The sequence below is a fragment of the Vombatus ursinus genome, unplaced genomic scaffold (assembly GCF_900497805.2).
Source record: "Vombatus ursinus unplaced genomic scaffold, bare-nosed wombat genome assembly UNPS02014832.1, whole genome shotgun sequence".
In the NCBI taxonomy this organism is placed as follows: Eukaryota; Metazoa; Chordata; class Mammalia; order Diprotodontia; family Vombatidae; genus Vombatus; species Vombatus ursinus.
Window position 1 is genome coordinate 59,315,036 of NW_020954610.1, and position 25,191 is coordinate 59,340,226.

At 41.4% G+C, this 25,191-nt stretch overlaps 1 protein-coding gene across 4 annotated transcripts in view; it reads right to left on the bottom strand.

Moving 5' to 3' along the window:
• Positions 1-1,422: 1,422 nt before the first annotated feature.
• MGRN1 (mahogunin ring finger 1) overlaps positions 1,423-25,191 on the bottom strand; it is a 107,925-nt gene continuing 84,156 nt past the window's right edge. The window contains exons 11-18 of one of the 4 annotated variants that reach the window (XM_027839201.1): positions 22,629-22,738; positions 20,853-20,918; positions 18,694-18,917; positions 18,406-18,529; positions 18,008-18,053; positions 13,465-13,569; positions 9,534-9,578; positions 4,509-4,597 (exon numbers count right to left, since the gene is read on the bottom strand). In XM_027839201.1, the coding sequence (XP_027695002.1) occupies positions 9,538-9,578; positions 13,465-13,569; positions 18,008-18,053; positions 18,406-18,529; positions 18,694-18,917; positions 20,853-20,918; positions 22,629-22,738 (716 nt within the window). In that variant the 3' untranslated portion in view covers positions 4,509-4,597; positions 9,534-9,537. Of the gene's footprint in view, positions 4,598-9,533; positions 9,579-13,464; positions 13,570-18,007; positions 18,054-18,405; positions 18,530-18,693; positions 18,918-20,852; positions 20,919-22,628; positions 22,739-25,191 lie in introns of all 4 variants that reach the window. The other 3 variants (XM_027839198.1, XM_027839202.1, XM_027839200.1) reach the window with 3 other exon arrangements.

Below are 25,191 nucleotides of genomic sequence, written 5' to 3' on the forward strand. Positions count from 1 at the left end.
CCAGAAAGAAGACAAGCTTTCTTTGTCTTTTAGAAATTAAATCCAACGGAGCTAGAGAGTCTCCCCTAGTTTTTGAGCACTAGGGGTGTCAGGCATTTGGGAGAAAGGTCAAGGAGATTCAGTTGGGTCCATAAGAGAAGTCCTATGGTGTGGGCTGTTAAGTGTCTTAACTGTCTTTCCCCCATTCAGTAAGCTCCAGTGGTTTCATATTTCCCCCAGGTTCAATTATTAACTCTAAATGTTTGATTTTTAAAGCCCTCCACAACCAGGCTCCACCTTTCTGCACTCCAGAGGCCAGCCAAATTGGCATTTCTTTTCCTCATAACAACACTCTATATGTCATCTCTGCAGCCTGGCACACACTGTGCCCCAGGTCTAGAGTGCACCCTCTCCTCCCCTCTGCCTCTTAAGTCCCTGAAATTCTACTTAAGTATCACCTTCTACACGAGGTCTTTCCTGATACTCCCAGCTGCCTGTGCTCTCTCATAAATTTATTTTCTATATACTGGGCAGTTTCACTTTTGATTCTTACAGCCTCAGTGCCTGCACACATTAGGCACTTAACTGCCTACGTGATTGATATTAATCTGTCAGACCCAAACAGGAAATGCATATCCCCCTGTATAAGTCTAGATAGTGAGTGCCTTTGGGGGGGGGGGTGTAAAAGAGATGGGCAGGAGGAGGGAGGGAGGGAAAGAGAGAAAGATAAAAGGAGAAGGAGAGTTAATGAAAGTCCATGCAGGGTAAAAGAGAGTGAAGGAATGTTCCCTTCTCCACTGTACCCAAAGGGTAGTGTCCAGAGGTGGTGTCCAAGTTTCTCATACTAAAAAAAGTAGACAGAGCAGGGAGATACTTTAAGATATATTTAATTTAAACTTTTAAAAAGCATTATATGCTTACCTTGGAATAGATATAAAATGCTGGAGAGAAGAGAGCAGACAAGTTGAATAGTCGTATCTCTAGAATGTTCATCTTTCCCAGGAAAGTTACAGATTACAGCATTGTCTGGGCTGCCCTGGGGGGAATCTTCTGACTTAGTAGAACTCTGATCTGATTTTAGACTATCACCACAGTTATTATTTTTCCTCCAACATGGAAATCAAGAAAAAGAACTCCAGCAGCATTTCCCAACACAAACTAAAGTGGGGTCTGGTAAAAGCTTTAGCTTCTTTGCGGCAGCTTGCTTCAGCCTCAGCACTGCAGCTACGGCTGGGGTGAAGTCCTGGGAAAACAGAGGTGGGGACGAGTGGGTTGTTTTTGGTGGGGAAGTGTTATCCGTTTTAAAGTAAGGCTGTTAAAAAATAATGGGTCTTACAGAATGGTAAAAATTTAGTGAAAGCTGATGATTAGGAAACAGTGAACTAGAGATCCAGTCACAACCCATCTGAATGCCAATTCAGTGGAAATGATAAACACATGGTATATTGCTGCATGAATTTATTACTATAAATATATAAACAAACAAAAAGCTAACCAATCAGACTACATCAAATAATAGCACATTTCCAGATGAGCAAATCTGTGTTCCATCGTTTAAACAAAGTACTGGCACCAAAATTGAAGAGGAAAGGTCTAAAAGGGCTTGATAGGAAAAGAGGGAAGCAGCGTGCAGGAAAGAGAAAGCCAGACTGTGTCTATGAGCAGCCAGGACAGGAAGGACTGGTCTAGGGAAAACCCTGGGGTGCTGGGGGGAAAGCTATGTGCACAAAGTAGCCTGTCTCCAGAGGCAGGAAAGAGCCATGAGTAGAAGCCACATGACAAAATTCACAAGTGGCAATTACAGGGAAAAAAAAAAGTTAGTATCTTCAGTACACAACTTTACTCCAGTTTGTCCCACTGTGCAAATGCAAGGCACCCAATACAAGGTCTCTGGACAAAACTATACTTGTTGATGAGGATAGAGAAAAAAAAAATATTGCCCGTTCACTGACAACACACACACACAAACAGGCTGTGAGAAGGTCACCTCCACGAGCCAGTTATTCTGGTTCCCAGTCTGACTCTGATGAGCCTGCCTCCTCAGCTGGAAATCTGTACCTGCAGTTTAATGACTCGTTTAAATGGAACATAACTGTGGTCTGTCTTAGCCCAGTAGCATTAACTACAGGGCAATTCCTTGGGTTTCTTGTGACTACAGCTTAAAAAGGAATACTGGGCCTTTCCCCATCTCCTTGGGCCTGCTACTTTAGATGGGCTTAGTTTGTGAGGAATGCCTAGGCGCCCCGCTGAAGTGTCTTCACGTTTCAGGCAGGGTCTTTGTGTCAGTTTCAGCATGAATATCTAATGAGCTTCTGAAAAAGCTTACTTGAGAAAAGCAGCCTTGGAATGTTACTTCAACTTGTGGCTTATGGCTTGTGCCTCAGGTTCCCTATTAAGTTCCAAAGGAATCCTCCAGAGAACCCGTCAGAGGGGGCCCAACTTCTGGCAAGAAATGCCAGACATTCTGTGATGTAAAGTCAAAGAGAGGATCCCATTCATGGGGCCTGGTCTCTTCCTCAGCTGCCTCTGTTAAATCGAATCAAGGTCTGAAAGCCATTCACCTAAAGACTCCAAATCCTGAGGGTCCAGGGCAGGGCACTGGTGAGCAAAAACTGTTGTATTATAGAACAGAATTTACCTATTCCAATCCATTTAGGTTAACTCTCCCATTTTACTTAAACAGAATCAGATCTACCAATGGGTAAGAATTCTACCTGCTGAGGCCACTGCTTCTGCTAGAGGCATTCACCACATTCTTGTTTGGCTGCTGCTGAGCAATAAATTGAGAACTAAGAATGGAGACTACTGGGCTGTTTTAGTAGATACACACTGTGGCCAGACCAACTGTGGCAGATACAACCAAGGCCCTACTATTCTTCTGCAGAAAGTAGTAGCTGGTATATCAACTTCACAGTGAGTACCAGTGTCTGTAGAATTTTCCCTTTCTGCCAAGATATTTCCTTTTAAATGATAATGCAGAAAAGGTTATCTTGGAAGCAATGCACCTTGAATACCATCTGGAAGGGCCAGATCATGAGGATACTGAAATCCTAGGCAGACTGTGTTCACTATGGAGGAGGGAGAGTCTTCTGTCTCTCAGATCCCCCCAATAAACACCTACAAACCAGGAGGGAAATATTAGATGATCAGGGCAGGAAGCATCTCAGGTGTTCTCTCCATGGGAAAGACAGCCTGTTTCAGGACTGGCCATGCCAGTTTGGCAGCTGCTGATTTCAAAGGAGTCCCTAAATTCACTGTATGACTTACACACTCTGGCAACTTCTATGAAGCTCAGCACTCAGAGAAAGGCACCTAAACAGGAGAAGGTGCATATGGCAGGCAAAGTGCTGACTTTGTTCAAAACCAAAATCTTTCTTTTCTGTGTTTCTGAATCCTAACCAAAATCCCTTCTCAGACTGCAGATCCTTTGCCAGGGCACTTGCAAGGGAGGCCAGACCAAATGAAGGTAATATCTCCAGACCTTCCTGGTAGTTCTCAGCTCAGATTCATGTCTGAACTACCTTCCCAGAGAAGAGGATGCTATTTTGACTCACGCATCCGTGGGGCTTGGAGGTCACTGAGTAGACCTGGCAGAATCTGTTTTGCTTCTGGAAATCAGTGTCCTCCAATTAGATGGACTCTCACCCTGAAAAGTCTCGGTGAGGAAAAAAATGATCCCAGAGTCCCCCTGGAGAACAGGACCAATTGCCTTAAATCCAAATGGCCAACAGCTGAGATAAAAAGCAAAGAGAGCAGTCACATCATAAAGAGGCATGAACGAGGAGACACTACACGGAGAGGTGCTGCTGCAGCAGGGTCATGCTTGTGACCAACAAGCATGTTGACGATGCAAACGGTAACAGCAACAGCAAAAGGCTACTGTCAGCCACTGTGTGTTACAAAATATACACTATATTTTCCTTCACAGACTTTGATTGGATTCCCTTCCTTCTTTTGCAAGGTTCCCCCCCTCTACAAAAGACAAAATCCTCCCTCAAAACCACCTTTGAGGAAAATGTCTCACCAATCCCTAAAATCTCTCCTGTGGACATAAATGCCACTGCCACCATAGGGAGCTTACCAGTCCTGAACCTCAAGTTTCAGAAATATGCCAGGCTTTAAAAATGCAAACAATGCCAACTCCAGGCTGGCCTTATAAGCAGTTACTTCTGCTCTACGAGAAGGAACTACCTCCTGAGTCCTGCCTACCCCAACCAATGGGGTATTGCAGGGAAAAAAGCCCTCAATGGCTCCATGATAAAAGCTGCTGTCCTTCATCTTGTACCATTTACAAATAAATTTAACATACAAAAAGGGAAGTAATCAGAGTGTAAGGTTAGCTGTGCTCTTTTGGTCAAAGTCTGTATGGCATTCCAGAGCCTAGTATTCCCACAGAGGATGGAGAGAGAGAAGAGTCTGTGCGTGTATTTTGGTGTCCAGATCGAAAGACCCTTTCACAAGGGCCTAATGAGCTGAAGGCTCCAAACCACTCCCTGGCTGAGATCTTAGAGAGGAGTCAGTTCAGCCTCCCGATATTCAGGGCTGGGGTCACAGACTGGAGGCCGAGTAGAACCATTCATACTGTGGCTTTGGGGAGTCTCCATTGAGGCTGAACTTCCTAAGAGAGGAAAAGAAAATGAAGTGGAAACTGTTAGCAATGGAAAACACTAGTTACTGCATTTTTATGGTTAAGTATAAAATGTCTGTGACTAGGGGAAAACAATAGACTTCTCAAATTTGTCCTTGTCAGAGTGAGAACACAGGTCCCCTGGGATTGACTCAATGTGTCCATTCTTTGGTTCTTACATATGGGTCTCAGGTAAACAAACACTTTAGAATTCTGTATATCTGCAAAGGGGTGAGGTCAAATGTTGAGACAGAAGCCAAAGCAGAATTTAATGATGGTGAGAAAGGTGAGGGTGGGGGGGTGCTCTGTGGGGCTCAATAAAACAACAGCAGCACTACTGGACCACTGAGACTCTGGCACAGGGAGAAGATCTCGGTGTCATCTTTAGCACGAGAACAAGCATAAATTTCCTTGTATTTGTTGATTCTGATTATAAAACTATATTTTTGGGTGGGGAACACAACCTCCAGATGTATTTGTATACTTTCTTAACATGGAATTAAAATGGCTCACTTAAAGTCACAGAGCATCTGGCCCTTCCTCTGGTTTAAATTTTATTGACTATGAATCAGAAACTATTTTATGAGATAATTTGTAACCTGATTCTAATTTAATTAATATAATATCATAATGACAGAAAATTAGATGCAACATGGCATATGTTGATAGAGGGTTAGGGTTGCAGTCAAGAGGATCTGGGTTCAAGTTTGAAATATATTGGCCATGTGGACATGGGGTAGTGACAAACTCTTAGTGTCCCAGGCAACTCTCTTATGCTATAAATCACAAACAAGCTGCTGATCTGCATCAGTGGAGGGAGTTTACATACTGGGATTTCTCCTATACTGATGAAACCACAGTTCCAGACAAAGACCAGAAAAATCACAAAGCTAAACAGAAAATAAGTCAAAATCATCTCAGTCAAATAACGATCAAATAAGCATCTGATTAAAGAGTTTTGATGGAACAGAGAGAAGTTACGTTCCTAGTCATTAACACCCAGTCACAGGGAACTGGCTTCAGTAAAAAGAGCCAAGTTATAAGAATTTACTAATTTATACTTATTAGAAAAATATTTATAATTTTTTTAAAAATGTGGTGCTTCAAGGAGTAAACAAGTTGGAAACTAGTTGGAAAATTCACTTTGTAGAGCACAGCCCTGAAATCAGGAGGACCTGAGTTCAAATCCAGCCTCAGACACTCGACACTTACTAGCTGTGTGACTCTGGTCAAGTCACTTAACCCTGACTACCTCATAAAAAAAAAAAAGCCAAAAAAGGAAGAAAATTCACTTTGTTGCAGAATAACCAGATTCACATAGAGATAAGTCAGGTTTGATTCTTTGCTTTACTGAAAGATACATGGTCCATAACCCAGGGGAGGCCAATTTCATTCTATTTTTAGAAGACCTACAGACACATCTAGGGCATGCTTCCTATCCCAAAGCAAAGTCTTATAATCAGCACCAACAACTACATGGAGGTATAACCCTTTTTCTTTTGTTTAAGTTGACACTTAAGAGTTATAAAAGAAAATACTTTCCTAGGTCACAGCTATGAGTTTGCCACCACTCCTCCATACCAAACAAGAGCTGAAAAAGTACTTGAGGTTAGTGTGAAAGTCCAGCAACTGTTCACTCAGGGGCATTCACTTCTCACCCCTGCACTGGGGTTTCACAGATGAAAAGGGAAAAGCCCTCCCTTTTACAGAGAGGCCTCAGGAGCAGCTGAGCAAGAGCCCCTACTACAGCTTGGGCTCCAGGCAGAAAAGATATTTTTAAGGGTAAAGGGGAGGACAGTGATATATTGAGTGTCTTCTTCAAGGCCAACTAGTATTACTGCAACATGTTACAGGTTTTAGTCATTAATTAGATTTCTGCCTATTAGTTACATCACTACCTAAAAGAAAACATGGCAAATCCCTCTGTAGAACAGAGAATCAACCCTAATCTATTTCTGTGTAAATCTGGATATTCAACAACAAATAACTCATCTTCACTCCTTGAAACACCACTTAAAAAAGAAACTGTTTTAGTTAGAAATTCTTCCAAAGTGCTTCATGCTCTTCCCTGCCTTCTTATACAGCCCATGCAGAACACCACCTTTTCCCCACACCCTGGGTCACTCACTGTGGCAGACAGACAAACTACTGTATTGTGTGCACTGACATCCTAAGCATCCTGAATTATCTTCCCCAATTAAATGTCTGAACCCTTGGGTCAGATTGGGTCAGATTTGTACAGTCTCTTCTGTCTCTTTCTCTATTGTCATATTGCCATCTGTCACCAGTTCTGCTGCTTTCAGCCAGCCCAGACCCTCCCAACTGCTAATTTCCATCTTCTGTGGGCTGAGAGATCACATAAGCAAGCTTATTAGAACAGTGTCGAAATAAGTGTAAAGAACCTCTGAGCGACAGTAACATCCTTGCTCCCTGATACCTACTTTCTATGGGACTGAATTCAAACTGCAGTCATTCTGACTTGAAACACAAGCTGGTTCTCAACCTAAGAGTCAAATACATGAGCATTTGACGTGATCCAGACTCCCTGTCACCTATTCTGACCATTCAGAGGCTTTAGGAGTTCACTTCCTGGTTTTGTTATACACCAGGAAGAGCAAAATTCCTACAATTTAAGAGCCCTGAATTTAGATTCAGAAGATCTGAGTTCAAGTCCCTGTTCCTTACTATCTTGGCTGGATATGGCCCCCTTATACTAACTCTAGGTTCCACAGGTTGGGAACCACTGGACTGTGTGATCTCCAGGGTCTCTTCCCAGGCTCATTCCTGTGACCCTAGAAAGGTGATAATAATACTATCAGCATCAGTCAGTTTTACTACCTCAGGATCACAAAAGCAGAGTGTACCTATATTAGAACAAAGTGCAGGGAGGAGAGAGAGAAAAAGGACCACTCAGGTAATTCTCCTAAAAAATGATCACACTCTTTAGTAGCCAGAAGAAACCTGGCAATTATACATTTTTAAGCCCTAAACTTTCTTGTTTCTTGCCATCTTTCATGGGTGGCTTTGAGGGGCATGGTAATCTGCAAAATTTGTTGGACTATTTTCTTCAAACCTCTATGCAGGTATAAATATCTATGTCTTGCTCCACTTATTTGGAAGATGCCTTGACTTTTGGGTGGTTTAGTTTCCAGAAGAAAAACTGAAGGCTGTTACTTCTCGTCTATCTAGTTAGGTCCAATATTGAGTGACTAGAGCGAAAGTAGCTAAGAGGAGGGAGTTTATTTGGTCATACAAATGTGTAACTGCCTAAACCACTCATACTTCTCCCATCTCCAAGTCCTTAGCTTTATTATTATATCATATTTATATAGTTCTTGAAGGTTTGCATAACATAACATCTGTAAAACTAGCATTATCCTTGCTTTCTTACACTTGTCTTATAACGGAGTTTTCTACTGTACTGAACTTCCAACTGGAGTCATTTTCATTTGAAACACAAGTTACTTCTCAATACAGGCTGGATAACTTTGCACCTGCCTCTCACTAGCCTTGGGAACTTAGGGAAAAGGAGGCTCAATAAATCTCTTATTTGGCACAGCCTGTTTTAAGGCTGGTCCTGCTGTCTTAGCCTCTTTAAAACTACATTCTAATGAACATATGAAAATTCCCAACTAAGTATTAGGCTGTGGGCAGATACCTAAGTACAGAAAAGTCAGTTGGGACCAGAGAGGCACTTGAGGTCTCTAGTGAGGCAGTTGTGGTTTGGTGACTAGGATGCCAGACGTAAGAGTCAGGGAACTTGGGTTTGAATCCTGGATCTGCTAGCTACTATCTATGCAATCTTAGGCAGGTCACCTTACAACCTGGGGTCTCATTTTCATCAAATTTCAATAATGGGATTGGTCCAAACTATTTCTAAGTTCTTTTCCAAATATAAATCCCAAGATCCTCAGTAGTAGAAGCTGGTGGGAGAACGTTTCAGTTCAAACAAGGACATCAACATTAAGGGGACAGGAGACCATTCATAAAGGATAACAAGGGTACTGGACAAGACAGTAAGACTTTCTCTGCTCTGATAGAAAGAGAAAAGCTTGACAGATCTGCACGTCCATTTACATTGAGATTCAGTTCACTTAGATGACCCAGTCAATAATGCCCACACAAACACAAAAATTTATACAATAAGGTTGCTAGATTCAAAAATCTCCTTTTAAGGGGCAACAATGATCTCTGTTAATTTTATTCCTTTCCTTTTCACTGCTCCAAGTCACTATGGGTAATTCTGTTAATTAACAGTCACATGAAGTGACCACAGTCAACTGAGTCATTCTTTTTGGAGACCCAAAGTCCCCAAGTGGACCATCCTAGTTCAGATAAGAGGAAAAAAAGCTGGTTTTTGATTCTATCATATGACCCCATTTTCCTGCAAATCATCATTTGGGCTTTCCCCAAATGGGGTTCCCTTTAGAACAAGGATTCTTAATCTGGGACCCAAAGATTAAAGGGAGACTGTGAACTTAGATGGGAAAAAAATTACATCTTTATGTCCATATAACTGATTTCCTCTGTAATTCCATGTATTGTATTTTATGCATTTAAAAAACAATATTTTGATAAGGGGTCCACAGGCTTGACCAGACTGCCAAAGTGGTCCAAGAAATTAAGAGCCTCTGTCTTAAACTAAAGACCAGACCTCAGCTGCATTATGAGATCTTTGGATTAAAGCTTACACATGGAGAAGGTCTGGAAAAGCTGTGAAATTAGGACTGTATATAAGGTAAAGAGTGGAAGAAATGATTGAAACTCCCATCTAATGGATTAAACCATTAAGATCATCTTATATGCTTGACAACTTACCTAAATTTTTTATCTACCCAAATACTTAATACAGTGTTTTACATGGAGCAGGACTGAATTCAACAGACAAGACAAAACCCAATTAGGCATATGAAAGGAGAAAACATACCATCTTATTCCTCTATACCAATAGAGCAGGAATCAGGACCCAGTGCTATCCAGATAAGGGGGTAGGAGAGACAGAAAATGAAGGAATTATTAGAAAAGATCTTAGAACAGACTTGTAAATTTTGTAGCAACTAGAATAAAGTTAGAGCAAAATGAAAGGGATGTGAGGTCTGGAAACAATATACTCAACTTGAACATACTGGTTTGCAGAAGCAAATAAGAAAACACCAAATAATAACTACTCTTTATTTATCTGCGAAAAAAAAAATCTAGATGCTACAAGTCCCAAGAGACTAAGAGTTTATTATCGCACTGTGAGCTATGGAAAAAGCGGGGAAAATAGCTTCTGGAAACTCAAGATCAGGTTCCTATTGTTTTAAGTACCTCATTCTGAGAAATGCAAATCTCTTGCTCTTTATTAAATAATGAACTTTTGCTTTCTCTCATTACTGTTCATGTAAATGAGCCTCTCTAATGATTTTTATGGAACTGTCAGGTAAACTGAGCCTGTCAGATGATACTGTCTAATTAGACTGTTTAAAGCCAGAGACAGGAACAAAGAAATCAGCAGACAGAAGAGAAAATCCAGGGCCACTCTTTCTAGCACTGCACTTCTGTCAGATATCACCAAAGCAATTTCTTGAATGTATCTGACCTCTGGCAGAAAGAGGCTTACTTTATAGATATGCTCAGGGGAAGGAGCATATAATTAGTGCCCATTCTCCTCACTGCCATACAGTGACAATGGCCTCCTGGCTGTTCCTTGCCCAAGACAGACCATATCTAGCCTCCTGGCATTTTCTCTGGCTGTCTCCTCAGGCCTGGAATGTTTTCCCTCCTCATCTCTGCTTCTTGGCTTCATTCAAGTCCCAGGGAAAATCCTACCTTCTACAGGAAGCCTTTCCCAATCCCTCATAATTCTAGTGTCTCCCCTCTGTTGATTATTTCCTCTTTATCTTTTATCCTATATATAGCTTGTCTGTACATAGTTAATTGCATGTTGCCTCCTCCATTAGATCATGAAACTCCTTAAGGGCAGGGGCTTTTACCTGTCTTTATATCTCAGTGCTTAGCATAGTGCCTAGCACATAATAAAATGTTTATTAATAAATATTTAATAATTAATAACTCTTTATTGACTGGCAAACTGACTGAGATATAAGACTCTTCAATGGTGGAGCCTGAAGGTAGGGAGGAGGATCGGGAGGAGCAGGCAACCTACGGCATGAACAACAGAAAGTGGCTGGCACTTGTTAATGGCACGTAATCACTTCTCCATATGTACATCTTCTCTGTGCCTTCTTTCTCCTTCCCACTCTTTTTTTTTTCTGCTACCCTTTCCCCTTCTAAACTCTTAGGCCAACTCCTCTGGCATAGTTTAGCTTTCCCTAAGGCCCTTAGCTTAGACCATTAGCTCTAGGGAAAAAAGAAATTGCTACCCATTGAATGATATCTTGAAGCGAGTTGGACAGAAGTCCCTTCTAGGTCAATCATTTATTAAGTACCTACTATGTGCCAGGCACTGTGCTAAGCACGGGTCTAATAGTCTATGATACTACAGAGCCTGATTACAACAGGTCCGTAGCCACTTTTCACCCCAGTCTGCTGCTGAATTGTTGACATGTGAACAAGTCAAATATTTAATTGTTATAGAATCATTGGACCACAGATTTAAATCTGAAAGGGACCTTTATTTAGTCCCACCCTCTCATTTTACAGCGAAGAAACTTAGTTTTAGATCCAGGATCTGAACATTCCTTTCCCTGTAATGTTCTTCCAAAGTCTAACAAGTCATAGCTATTGACATGTTGCCCCCAAACCATATTTTTATGAAAATGTTCAGTGAAGCTCTCCCAGGAGCTATGTGACCCTGAATTCCCTAATATATTTGAGTCAATGGATGGCCTTTACATTCACTATTTGTCTGCCCCTTAAAAGAGGGAGCAAGCTAGAAAATCAGATTTGGCACGGAAAAAACCTTAGAAATCTTGTTCTCCTCACTTTAAAGATAAGAAAAATAAAGTTGTGTGCTCTGGGTCACACAGCTAATAAATATGTAGCAAAGCTGACAATGAGCTACCCTCTTCTGCAATAAGTAACTACAAAGTATTCAGTGGCCAAAGACAGTTTCATGGTTGGCCTGCTCAGACCAATTCAGCTAGTCCTTTTAAGATGGGTCTCACTCAGTCTAGAAGTCCCCTGAATACACACAGGCAAACTGACTTCTATCAACCGCAACTCCTTAGCAGAGCTCAGAATGGAGCTGGTGGTGTACTAGACAGAGCCCTGAGCCTCGAGTCAGGAAGACCAGAGGTCAATGTAGCCTCAGACACTAGCTATGTGACCTTGGGCAAATCTCTGCCTGCCTTGCTTTCCTTAACTGTAAAATGAAGATAATAATAGCACTTATTCCCTAGGGTTGTTCTTAGGATCAAATGAGATAATACCTACAAAGGAGTTAGCATAGTGCAGGGTACATAGTAGAGGCTTAAATAAATGCTTGTTCCTTTCTCTTCCCTCAGAACTGCCAGAATAGCCACCAAATAGGCTAATAAATCACAAAAGGGATGTTCAGGTTTTTTTAAAAGCTGTTTTCCTCATTAAAAACAACAACAATTGTTTTCAAAGCTACAGTAATCTGAATTGCCCCAGTTTATCCCATTGTATGATTCAGCAATATTGTATTCTTTCAACATAATACTTTTGCTCCGAGGGTCAATTCTTTTTTCCCCCCTTTTTTCTTTTGTAACAGAAATTATTTTGTCTTTAGATACTAACATTAACTATTCTATTAATTAATCCCTTTGTTGATCATTACTGACTCTAATCAAGACAGTGATAAAAAAAAGCAATTTTAAAATCCAGCTACTTAATTACCTTCTGGTAGTATATAAAAAGAGCAGTTTTCCTAATTCCGAAAATGGAATCTAGAATTCTGCTTGAGGTTTCAGACACCAGGGTGAGAGATACTCTCCATTCTTGGCAATGAAGTTTTTTAGCATTAGGAAAAAATGGGGAAGCTGGACGTTTTTATACTCAATTCTAAATTGTCTTCATAATATGGTTTCATTATTTAAATTTTTAGAAATGTTAGACATAGCTATGTTCAATGAAGCACATAAAAAAGAAGTGCCTTCCCTCTGAGATTATCTCCAAATTTATCCCATCTATATTTTGTTTGCACATAGTTGTTTGCATGTTGTCTCCCTGTATTTGATTTTGAGCTCCTAGAAATTAGGGATTGTTTTTTTTTCTTTTTTTGGTATCCCCAGAGCACAGCAAGGTGCCTGAATACAGCAGGCATTTAATAAATGCTTGCTGACTTTAGGTTATCTGGCCTTTAGGATTATTCACACTACCCTCCTTCTGATTCATTGAGGGCAGAAAACATAAAGCACCTCAACAAATCAGGTAAGACAACAAAGAAGAGGAAGATCTCCTAGCCTGTGCTTTGGGGGAACAGAGAGGAATGAGAAAGAAGATATTTTCCCTTTTAGTGTCTAGGTTGGAAGAGTTACTTAAAGGCACTTAGCATATTTACATTAAAGATTCAATGGCTGATATGGAAAAGTCAAGGAAGAATCACTATCCTTGGTGGTAGTTTTTTGGGAGAAGGTGCACTGTTTCTCCTGCTGTGGTCTCCAATTTGAAAATTAAGCTCTCAAAATGAGGGCCCTTAACCAAGATCTACCCGTATTAGAGGGTCCCCCCCCCAAAGTTTAATCCCTGTTAAATTCTGGGAGGTTCCTAATTCGGAGAGGTTTCTTAAGCCTCATCTGGTATCTTCGGTGCTTCAACTGCTCCAGAACCACAGACACAGTACTTTGGCTCCACCCTACTCTTTGTTACATCACTAAGCCCTGTGCACCACTAACAAGGATATCTCCCATTCCCTAGTCATGTGACAAAAGGGAAAACTGGTTGACTATTACCTGGTAGGTATATGTCAGCTGGAGGGTCAATCCCAGGTTGATTAAGGCTTCTGTGCTCGGTGCTGCTGTCCTGTAAGACGTCCTCTATGGATGGAGCTTGGCTCTCTAAATTAAAAGGAAAGGAATCAAATTAGGGACCAGTCTTCATGAAGCCCCATTTTAAATGCAAAAGACACTATTAGTAGTCCTAACAACTGAGGCTACCTGTCCTCCTAAAGGGACATCTCTGAAATGGTAGAACACTGGAAAAAACACTTGAACTTCTATTAAGGTCAAACATGACTTAACATGGCCCCAGTAACTTCATTTCTTATATATTTCAAAAGTTTAAATTCTAAGAATTACCCCTTATGCGTGAATGAAGGACACATATATGGAGTGACAGTAAGACAGAGAAAAGCTTAGCCATCCATCTATTAGGATCCCTGCCCACTCTTAAGCATCTCTGAAAGACACTGGCTTTTGGCTGACCTAATACTTAAAAAAAAATTAAATGATCCAAATTGCTTCCTATGATTCTCATCTGCCTTGGAAATAGCCTCAGCGCTCTCCTCGGCTGAAAAAGGCAAGGAGCCCAGAGTTTAAACTTTCCAGCCTTCCTGTGAACCTCGGGGAAGATTTTGGGGATTCCCAAAGCCTAAGACTCAGCCTTGGGAGACTGTTGCCCAGCACCACCAGGCTGAAGACTTTAGGGCAGCTGGGGACTCATTGATTCTACAAGCAGATGCTCCACTACTCCTGTCTGAACAGCATTCTGACTTCTGAACACAGGCCCGGGCATGACTGCCAACAGTTCCCCTCCTCATGTCTTTCCCTTTTCTCCCAACTGAGATAAGGCGATTCTTTTTTGACTATTTACATGGAAACAGCATGATTGACATCACAAGGAAAGTGACGTCCCATTCTCCATATTATTCTAACACAGAGTTCCAAGATTGTTTGTAGAATAATGGTTAGAGTTTTAAAAATGGACTATGGTTTCTAGATAAAAAGGAATAAATCCATTTCCTCTCCAACCTTGTTTAGTAACCTAGTCTTGGTGGAGGGAGGGGAGTGTTTGGGGGAAGAAATGTGGGTGGTTAGGGTTACATTAGATGGGTAGTGGCAATGCTCATAAAAATTCTACAAAAAGCAAGTCATTACCGGGTATTTTAAGATAGGAAGACTGTTTATTTGGTTATCAGTAAAAAGGAGAGCTTATTCCTCACTCTCCTTTCCTTGCTTTGGATGTAAAAGAAGACACTTTACTATCAAATGTCAGGATGCCCCTACTAAATCAAGGGAAGATTGGTAGAAATTGGGGTCTGGCTGCAGGCAAGGTAGGCTGATATGCTGAAGATATATTGTAACAGGGGTAACACATGAGAATGAAAAGTGGTTCAGTCATTTTTCAGTCATGTCTAACTCTTCATGACCTCATTTGGGGTTTTCTCAGCAAAGACACTGGAGTAGTTTGCCATTTCCTTCTCCAGCTAATTTTACAGATGAGGAAACTAAGGCAAACAAGGTTAAGTGACTTGCTCAGGGTCACATAGCCAGTAAGTGTCTGAGGCCAGGTTTGAACTCAGGAAGATGAGTGTTCCTGACTCCAGGCCCAGCACTGTATCCACTGTACCACCTAGCTGTCCCTGAGAAGGAAAAGAGAGAATATTAAAAGATAATTATCATTTATTAAACTTCTATTGTATACTAAACTTTGACTGTAACTAAAGAAAAGGGCTTGGCACTTCCTTGTTCTTTCTGCTACAGACTACAAAATATGCTTTTGCACCTTGACAACAACTCCCAAATGTATTTTTATGCTTAAATGATGGCATTACTTTTGAACTACTTTTGCTTTTTCCTTGGCTTTGGATTTATTGTATTTTCAACAAAGACTATCTCAAAAAATATTTTAGAACTGGATTTGAATTTAGCATGTAAAAAGGCAGAGAACTATAGTGGAAAAACTCTAGACTTAAGAGTAAGAAGACCTGGGCTTAAGGCCCAGTCTTATACTAGCCAAAGGGGCTTTAGACAAATCACTTTACTTCTCCACACCTCAGTTTGCTCATCTGTGAAATGAATGTATTAAAACTAAATTTCCCCTGCCTACCTTATGGGGTTGTTGTCAAACTGAAATGGGATATAATGGATATAATAACAAATTGTATGATATAGCATGAATGTGGATTATTATTATCTTTACAGAAAGGCCAGAGACCTAAATGGAAAATGATTTAATTGAACTACATTTGGTTTCTCTCTGAAACAATACCAGTTGAGGGGTGGAGGAGGCTGCTAAGAAACAGGGGAGTGAGCCTGGACACTACTTCATACATAGCCAGAGCAAAGGAGGTCAATCCCTCCTTTCATAGATAGCAAACATCATGGCGGCAGGAGAATGGGAAACAGCTCTCATTCTTGCCTTCTGAGCACTGTGGGCCCCCGGGGCCTGTGAGTTACAGAGGAAAGGAGAATGCAGGAGCCCAGTTTATGTTGAGAAGGTGATAAGCTTCTGGAAAGAGGTCAAGATCATGAGCATTTGGAACATTTACTGGCTTAGTCCACTGGGCAATGCTACAGTCTCTCCTGGCCCTCTGGTGGCCAGGAAAGGTCAATGCACACTTTTATGCATAACCAGAGCAATGCAGGAAATGAAACTGAGTATCAGATATTTAGAACAGGATGTTAAGGCTTTAAATGATCTTGGGGATCATCTGGTACAATTCCTCCTCCATTATAGAGCCCAGAGATATCTTCCCAAGGCAAACAGGCCCATTTAGTAGCAGAGCCAGGGTCAGAATGCAGTTCTCATAGCCAAACAAGAAAAGTACATAATTTTCAAACCTAGATAAATATGGAAGGAGAAATCTCAGTGTAAAAGCATTAAAAGTGATATTTCTGTGTTTTGTTAAATATTTAATGTAATAGGGGATACAATGTTCATTTAAATATCTCACTGGAAATTCCTTTGTAATTGGAGCCTTAAATATGAGCTCATAAATAAAGCTCCCTTACATCTTTACCCACTAAAGTCAGTATTCCCACTGGCTTTCAAACTCTAGCAGATTTGCTTTTATTTATTTTTCAAATTTTATTGATGCCTTTTGTTTTTACATCATAGTCACTCCCAAATATACACTCTTTCCCCTCACTCCTTAGGGTGAGCCTTCCCTCATAACAAAGAAGAAAAAAACCAGTTTAACAAAACCAAGCTACACATTAACCCTACTGACACCATATACAATCCACAGCCATAGTTTGCGGTAACATGTAGAAGCTCCTTTCAGAATTGTCTTAAAGAACCAATTTATTCTTTGACAAACTATCATTAATCAACAATTACTTATTAGGTACCTACTGTATCCAAGCTATTGGGCTAGGTCCTGGGGATCACAATATAAAAGTGAAACATTCCTTGCCCTCAAGAAGCTTACATTCTGCTAGGGAGGTGCATCATTTTCATATAAGTAAATCTGGAATATATACAAAAGAAATGCATAGTGATTTGGAGGGAACCCTAACAAGAGGGGAAGCTAGAAGAGGGTTATTAAAAGAGGTAGCATTTGAGTTGAGTTTTGTAAGGCACTAGGGATTCCCAGATGCAGAAGTCAATAGGGATAGCAGTCCAAGCATAGGAGTGAGAGTAACAGATGTGGAAGATGTAATATTGTATAGGAACAGCAAACAGGCCAGCCTAGCCCTGGCTTGAGTGCCCGATGTACAAGAAGGGGAGAAATTCTGGAAATACAGGCTGGAGCCAGACTGTGAAAGGGTTTAAATGCCAAACAGAGGAATCTGCATTTTATTCTAAAGGAAAACGGGCAGGCACTGAAGGTTCCTGAGCAGAGGAGTGATACAGTCAGATCTATACTCTAACAATATAAATTTGGTGGTTGAATCAGTTAGTCAATAAATATTTCTTAATCAAGTGGAATGTGTGAACAATTTGGAGGCTACTTGCAGCAGTCCAAGTGTGGGGTGATACAGGCCTGGACTGGAGTGGTTGTGGTATGAGTAGAGAGAGATAAGGATGAATATAAGAGATGCTGAGGAAAGAGAATCAATAAGACTTCCCAACTATCAGAGCATTATGGCTGAAAACCTGAGAAAACTGCCTAAATGCTCCCTAAAGGAGTATCAATTAGTGTAAGCCAAGAGTGTGTTATTTCTACCGGGCCAAAGCTGACATGGACAATCAAGGGAGACAGTACCTTTTCCCTCGTGGTAAGGCAGAGAAAACCCTAGAGAATTCACTAGGATTGAGATTGGTTTTAATAAATGATGTCTCAGATAGCCCTGTCCCAAGAGATGCGATATCACTAATGAGCACTCTAATAAGGTAACATACAAAAGGTCTGCTTGGCCAGAGGTTTTTTCCAGGGTAACAGACTGCTGTGACACTAGAACTTTTCCAAACAGAGGGTATGGATGAGGACAATCAAAGTCCTAGAATAGTTTCATTGCCATCCTAAGACTACAAAGAATCTTGTATAGCACTTATTTAGAACCAGTGCATGCTCCAAACATTATAATTCTGATGGAAGTAGAAGATGCTTACCTTGCTTTAGAGATGGCACCTCTTCAATTTCCTCAGTTATGAAGCTCTTAAAAAAAAGAGAGAAGAAAAAGAAATCTACCTCATTTGGTTACTCACACGAGTTGTTATCAATGGCCTAGAGCCTAGAACAGAGTTACACCTTAGCCAAGTCCAAAAGCTACCAGGGTAAAAAGAACAATGGAGACATAAGGTTAATAACTTTAGGACTTATGGTTATTGTCATTCATCCCCACTTTAAATAATGATTAACAAATAACAATTGCCTGCTTTTTTTCTAAGTAAATACCCCTTAGCCTACCATGTCAGATAAAATCTTAAGGCAAGCTTCCCAGAACAAGGCTGACAGGTTCACAGTGATTGACCTCTTCAGTCAGCTACAGGCTGGGAATCTGACATACCTCTGGTGAGCTGCTCTCCCGAAGGACTAGCTCAGCACCACTTAGTGGGGGAGGGGAGTCGGAATCTTCAGACAACTTCTCTTCATCTTCTTCATGGATAGGAGATGATGGGGAACGTAATGTGCTAGAATGATACAAGGATGACAAAAAAATCAGCTTAGTTGCTTGGGCATCCCAGGATTTATCTGTCTGCAGAGGAACACACATTATTCCATTTCCCAGAAGATGTTGGAGGCTCTAGCCCACTAAGCTATTCGGAACACTACCTACATGCCCAATGATACTGACCTGTCTGGAGACTTGTTTGGCTTGCTCTTTTGAAGGCTGCTCTCCAAGGCTCTATCAAGCCCAGCAAGAGGACAACCAGCCTGAGAGAGCCCATCAGAAACCCCTGAATAAGTGATTTCTTCATAAAGGGGAGCTGAAGGAATAGCTGGAGAGATGGAGCGAAGGCCGTTCAAAGCTTCCAGCAAGGAGATGGGTTCATATCCAGGTGGGATGTTGTCAGAGTTCTGTGAATTATAGGGAGAGTTCAGGATAAGGCTGGCCTTCCTTTAGAATACTATGTAGCCGTTAAGACATGGGGCCCAAGATGAGATTCCTGCCTTAAGATAGCCCTGTACCCCAATGATATCATACTTCTAAGAATGTAACTTTTCTAAGGAACCATCTATCCAATTCTAGCTAGAAATTACTCCTTACTGGGGCCTCAGAAAGTGCTTTCTTATTTATGACATCACCCTGAACTGTATTCACTTATATGGAAATCACCCTCCCTGCAGGTCCCTTTTGAATGCTGCTGAAAAGCAGGTCCCTTTAGTTGCTAAGGGAATAAAAAGGTGAGTGCTTATAAAAAGGACAACAAATACAGGACCAAGGTGAAGCAGGAAGCCAATACCTCCTCCACCTGAAGGATGACAATGTGGGTTCTAGACCATCTATGTTGTCCCTTACTCTCTGAGAAGATCACTGTATCACTAACCCTTAACTTTAGCCCTCCCTGAGGCTACCTGCAACTAAGCAGAGATGGAGGCCATGCTAAATGGCATCAAGCTAGATAGGAAAAAGGTGAGATTTACTGAAGAATATATGAAAATTCATCCTCAGGCTAGGGCTAAGAGCTCCTTCCTGGTTTTATGTATCTATAATCAGAGAAAGAATGGACAACTAGTGAGAGTTAGTAGAAGAATGGAGAACACAGGAGAGCTGGGAGGGCAAAGCAGGAGATTCTAAGTACATATCAAATGAGCCTGAAATACAGCTGAAACTCCTGTGTTTCAGCCAAAATGCTTGAGATCAGAGCACTCCACCTACCCCAAACCTTTGAAAGACAGGGCAAAGAGCTCATGTATTGGGGTGAAAAGGCTGATGTGACTGATATAGGGTGGAGATATGGAGCAGGACACAACACCCCCTCTGCTTTTCTGGGTTTGACCAGCAGCCTCATTCGGAAACAAGGGAGGTCTTTCAAGGAGATGGAAAGAGGGAAATAAGAAGGGCCATGGCATGGAAAATGGAAATAAAAAAGGGAGGCAGGCAGTGGGGAGTCAAGGGCACACTCCCTTCCTGCTTAGATAACACTCCTATTAATCTGTTGGGTCAGTTTAGCATTTGGTGCGCCAGATAAATTCTTTTGTATTTTTTCCTTTTAATATGCCTTGCTTTGGGAATCCTCTTTTTCATATGTGATTTAATCTTTAAAGGTAGATACCTATTCTCCTAATAATTCCTACAGGTATATTTTTAATTAACAGTTACAACTTTTGAAGTTAGACTTTTTCCTTTCAAGAAGCCAGCTTGGAGTTAACCTATCTGATCAATAACCACTAGGAGACACAGCAATTCAGGTGACATTTCAATGAAATTTATCTCTAACTGCCATTAATATGTCTCGGCTGCCCTATCCTATTCTCCAAGTTGCAAAGAACATCTGGGAAAATTCAAGTCCTTAGACTAAACAGACAAAAACCAGTAAATTCAAATACCAAGTGCAGAAAGCAGGGCGATGAGAAACAAACACTTATAAGAAATGCCATTTGCAATAAAAAAGCAACAATATTAATTCCACCTTCAACATTAGTTCCATTTGCCAGCAGGAAAAAAAAAGGTGAACAAGAGCATTTAAAAGAAACAAAAGAAGCTTAGCAAAGCTGGCAAGAGAATTTGTAGCTCATGGCTTGGCAAACTGGCCCCTAGCAGGAAGGAGCCCCTGTGCCTACCGGCCTTTGGTCTCGTCTTTTGAAGGAGCAGCTTGGTTCAGAAAGCTCTCTTCCTGTGCATGCACAGAGTGACTACAGGGAACTGATCCTGCTTTAGTGGGTTAAGTAAATGAAAACACACTACACAAGTAAATCCTAATGTTTGGGGAAGAGAATGGCTTTGCATACGAGTCTGTTTTCTGGTTGGGGGATGGGGCAATAACGTAGCCATATAGACCAAACACTTACTGTTTCCCTTTTAGGTTTCTTGCTGGCCAATGAGACAGGGTTCGACTTTGATTTTTTAAAGGGACACTGTCAAGATAAAAATCATATATTTTACAATAACTAACATCCCTCAAACAACGCTAGAGTTTTCTGAAAGGGAATTTCCCAATTTTCTGATGACTATTTATGTGATAGACTCCTTACCCACCCCCACACATTCCCCCACCCACTTTTGAGGTATCCTTGGGGCACTGAATGACAACACATGCTGGTCAGTTTCACTCTAGAACTAGTCAGTTCCTCTAGCCAGGGAGTTTATGACATAAGACTAATTATTAAAAACAAAAACAATCCTAAACACAATCCCCACCACCCTACATTCTCATTACTGACCCACTTGAGGAATTTACTCATTTCTGCTCGTATTATGTTATCTAAGAGCAGCCTTATTTCTGCCCAAAGTAACAAATAATTTATGCCAGGTAAATGGCAAAGAATATGGATTTTATTTATTAAACTCTCTGAACCTCTTTAGGGGAAGGTAGGCAGAAGTGAAGCTTTGGACACTAACCTGAAGGGTGCAGAGACTTTTTTTATATATGCAATCTAAATTTGAGGCCTGCATTGCTTGACAGTGTCCCTTTAATTTATCACCTTGATGGGAAGATGCCCATCCCTGTACTCAAGTAGCAGGACATCAAGCCATGGAACAAACATTCTAACATTCAACTACATGCAGCAGAAACACTGGGTTGTTGTAAAAGACAATTTGGTCACCAAGTCCTTCAGTTAAATGTCAAAGATCTTTAAAAAAAAATGGGTTAATCAAACAAATGTACTTCATTTTATGCTAACATACATTTCTGGAGAATTGCATATAATCTGAGTCTTTGAAAATCAAACCCTATTTACTGTACCAGAATGGACTGCTATGTGACATTGGTATGCTTTGTAAAGCAAAGAACACTTTGGTAAAGCAATTATCAGCCTCCTTAATTCAAAGCACCTCTGAGCTATTACCTATTTCAAATCCTTCATTTTACAGAAGAAGAAACTGAGGCCCAGAGAAAGTTAAGTGACTTGCCCACAGTCACACAGATGGTTGGTGCAGAACTAGGGCTAGATCTCAGGTCTCATGAGATCCCTTAATTTTCACACTTTGCTCTGCTCTTTCCTGATACTTCCATTTTCAGAGTTTGATTTAAGGGAGGGGCACCTGCATTAGCGATATTAACAGCATCTGGATTGTCAGCAGCAATTGTTTCCCTATATTCAGTAGAGGCACTCAGGGGTAGGGAGCGGGGAGAGAATCACAGACCTTAATCACTGCTCTTTCATAGGGAAGAAATGAAACATCTTATTACAAGACTTACTGGGAGCCACTTAGCTTGTTTGAGGACAGGAAGGAGAGTTCTGTCAGGAGGCCCAGTCCCTCAAACTATGTTACTAAAGCTATATGCTACAGCAGGTGTTCACTAATTGCCAGATACAATGGAAAGGAAGGCTTCTTCCAAGCACAGTTATTTATCATTTCATCCCAGCTGAGACTTAAGAGACCAGTCCTAACAAAGAAACTGAGGCCCCATACAACTCAGAGGCTCTGCTTGACCTGTAACTGTTATTTAGAAACATTTGGATGACAACCTGGATGTTTTGGCATGACATATGCAGACAGTCCTAGGCTTCTGTGGAGTGAGCCAGTCTCTTAGGTCTTGCTCCTCTCTCTAAGCCCTAAAGCTACAAGCCATTCTAAGAGTCCCCTCTTTCTAATGGCTCAGGCAACTATGAGTCACTTACAGAGTGTTCATCGTGGTCCATGCTCTGTGCTAAAACAGGACTGAATGAGACAGGGGACAGGGCGCCTGGCTTCTTCCTCACTGCCCGGATCTGTAGGAGGGCCCGGAAAGCTAAGGAAGAAGAGTTAAAACACATCAGTCATGGTAACAGCTGCTCCTGCTACTATTTAGAATGTGCATCACATTGTGTGGCACTGAATACTCAATGATCCACCAACATGACTCCCACCAGTGCAGGAATAAGAATTAACAGTATTTTAGAATCAGAAGCTGAGTAAGCCTATTAGCTGATCTTTATCTTTGTTCCAAAAAAGAACTGGTATATAAATGTATTGGTCAAATTTCTTCAGCTTACTGGAATGCACCTAAATATAGGACTAGATGCCTAATATTTAGTATGCATCTACATGTGATCAGACCTAAAAATCTGGAGTGTCCAGGACAACCAGCATGGTGAAGGGCCTCCAGTCCATGCCATATAAAGTCCAGTTGAAAGAATGAAGGATGTTTAGCCTGGAGAAGAGAGTACTTGGGAGGGGCAGAGGTGGGCAACATGATAGCAGTTTTCTAGCATTTGAAGGGTTTACTGGGTGGCAGAGGGATTAGACTTGTTCTCTTTGGTCCTTCAGACCAGGAACTCAGAGCAATGGGTAAAAGTCGCAAAAAGAAAGACAGTCTTGATACAAAAAAAACCTACCTAAATAAAGCTAACTAAAAATGGACTGTCTCAGGAGGTGATAGGTTCCACCTCACTGGATGTCTTCAAAGGCTGAATGACAACTTGTTGGGTCTACTGTAGAGGAATTCCTGTTCAGGATGGGCTGGAGTAGATGTCCCTGAGATCCCCAGGCCTTGCCACTTGTCCTGACACTGGACTTCGATGGCTCTGGAGGAGAGTGAGGCTGATGACTTTGAGCAGCTCTGCCTCACTTAAATCCAATTCATGTGCAAGTCAAGACATCACCTCGTAAGGTCATTGGTCCTCTTCAAGAGCAAAAGACAAACAACAACAACAATGCTGAGATTCTGTGGAGATTTTGGAAGGCTCTCAGGGAATCAGGAGACCCAGACTCTGTTTCTGGCTTTGCCAATGACCTCCTTTGTTACTACAGTTAAATCAACCTCTTTGTGACCTCAGTTCTCCACCCTGTAAATGGAAAAATTATCTATCCAACAATCTACCCTACAGAGTTATGAATGTTGTAAAATTATTAATCTATATTAGATATATGGTATATCATAGGGTATATACACACATATATATATATGAGAAAGAAAAAGAGAGAATGAACACAGATGTATTCTGATTCTCTCTGGTTAAGCATCATGGAAGTTACATGTTAAGGTCATAAAAAATCAGGGAAGATCATTACAATGACTAGAAGTTAGCTGAATCTTCTGGGTATCCTATTATTTATTACACTGCTTACTCACATAACTATAAAGACAAATAATTCCATGAAATGTATTTCAAACTGCCTCTATGTGCCACAGAACCCACTCCCAGGACTAGAGGGTTGAGATATTGGGTTCTTGGGAATCTGGCTCATAAAAAGGTAGGCTTGGGAACCTTGTGGTCTTGCCTCAGTGATCTAGTGGATTTCTAGCACTGTGGATCAGATTTGCAATTTTCAAGTTGTACTGGGCTACCTACAAGACAGTTCTCCTGGAGAAGAAGATCAGTTCTCCTGGAGTGGCAAATTCTTAGAAAGAATATTTGTGGTATCTCCCAGTGCTGGAGAAAAAGTACAGACAGTTCTCCCTTTACAGAAATTCACATTATGCAAATTTTGGCTTAAGAATTCTGGGGGAAAAAAAACAACTGCATTCCAATCCCAGCTCAGTCAGTAACTACAACCCAGGGCCCTCTCCCACAGTTTGCCCTTTGTCCCTGCTCCCTTCTTTCATCTCTATCCTCTACTTTCCTCCCTAGGCTTTCTATCAGCCCCAACTCCATTCTGGAAGTCAGAAGGTTAAAGGAAGTATAGCTCCATACTGGGAGGCTCACCTTGCTTGGGGGGGGGGGGCAGGGAGAAGGGAAAGGAAAAGGAAAAGGAAAAGGAAAAGGAAAAGGAAAAGGAAAGGAAAAGGAAAAGGAAAAGGAGGATGACTCAGGTGAAGTAGGCTGCTTTGCATCCTTCCCAAACCCAGGATAAGGTGCTGGAGAGCTGTCTGCTTAGCTCCAGCTGCAGGGCTCAGAATTTGGGTGACTGTTTTTCCTAAAGTGCTGGGTGGCCAGTGGCCGGAGGGGAGAGTGTCCCATTCAGGCCCAGGGCTACACTGTCATCCCCCAACTCCTCTAGGCCCAACCCTGATGCAGCAAGCCAAGGGGGCAACTCCCTGTCACCCCAAGTACTCTGGGTTTTTTTACTTCCCAAACTGATGTGAGTCAAAATACTGGCCATGTTTAACGGTAATAAATTGGGCATAAGCACAAACACACTAGTTGCTTGATGGCTATTTCAGCTGCCACAGGGCCTGGCTGGTTAGAGGAAGTTTTTGTTTGCTTTTCTCCCTGCCTCCTCTATAAATCATGGAAATAAAAAGATACACACTCTTGGTCC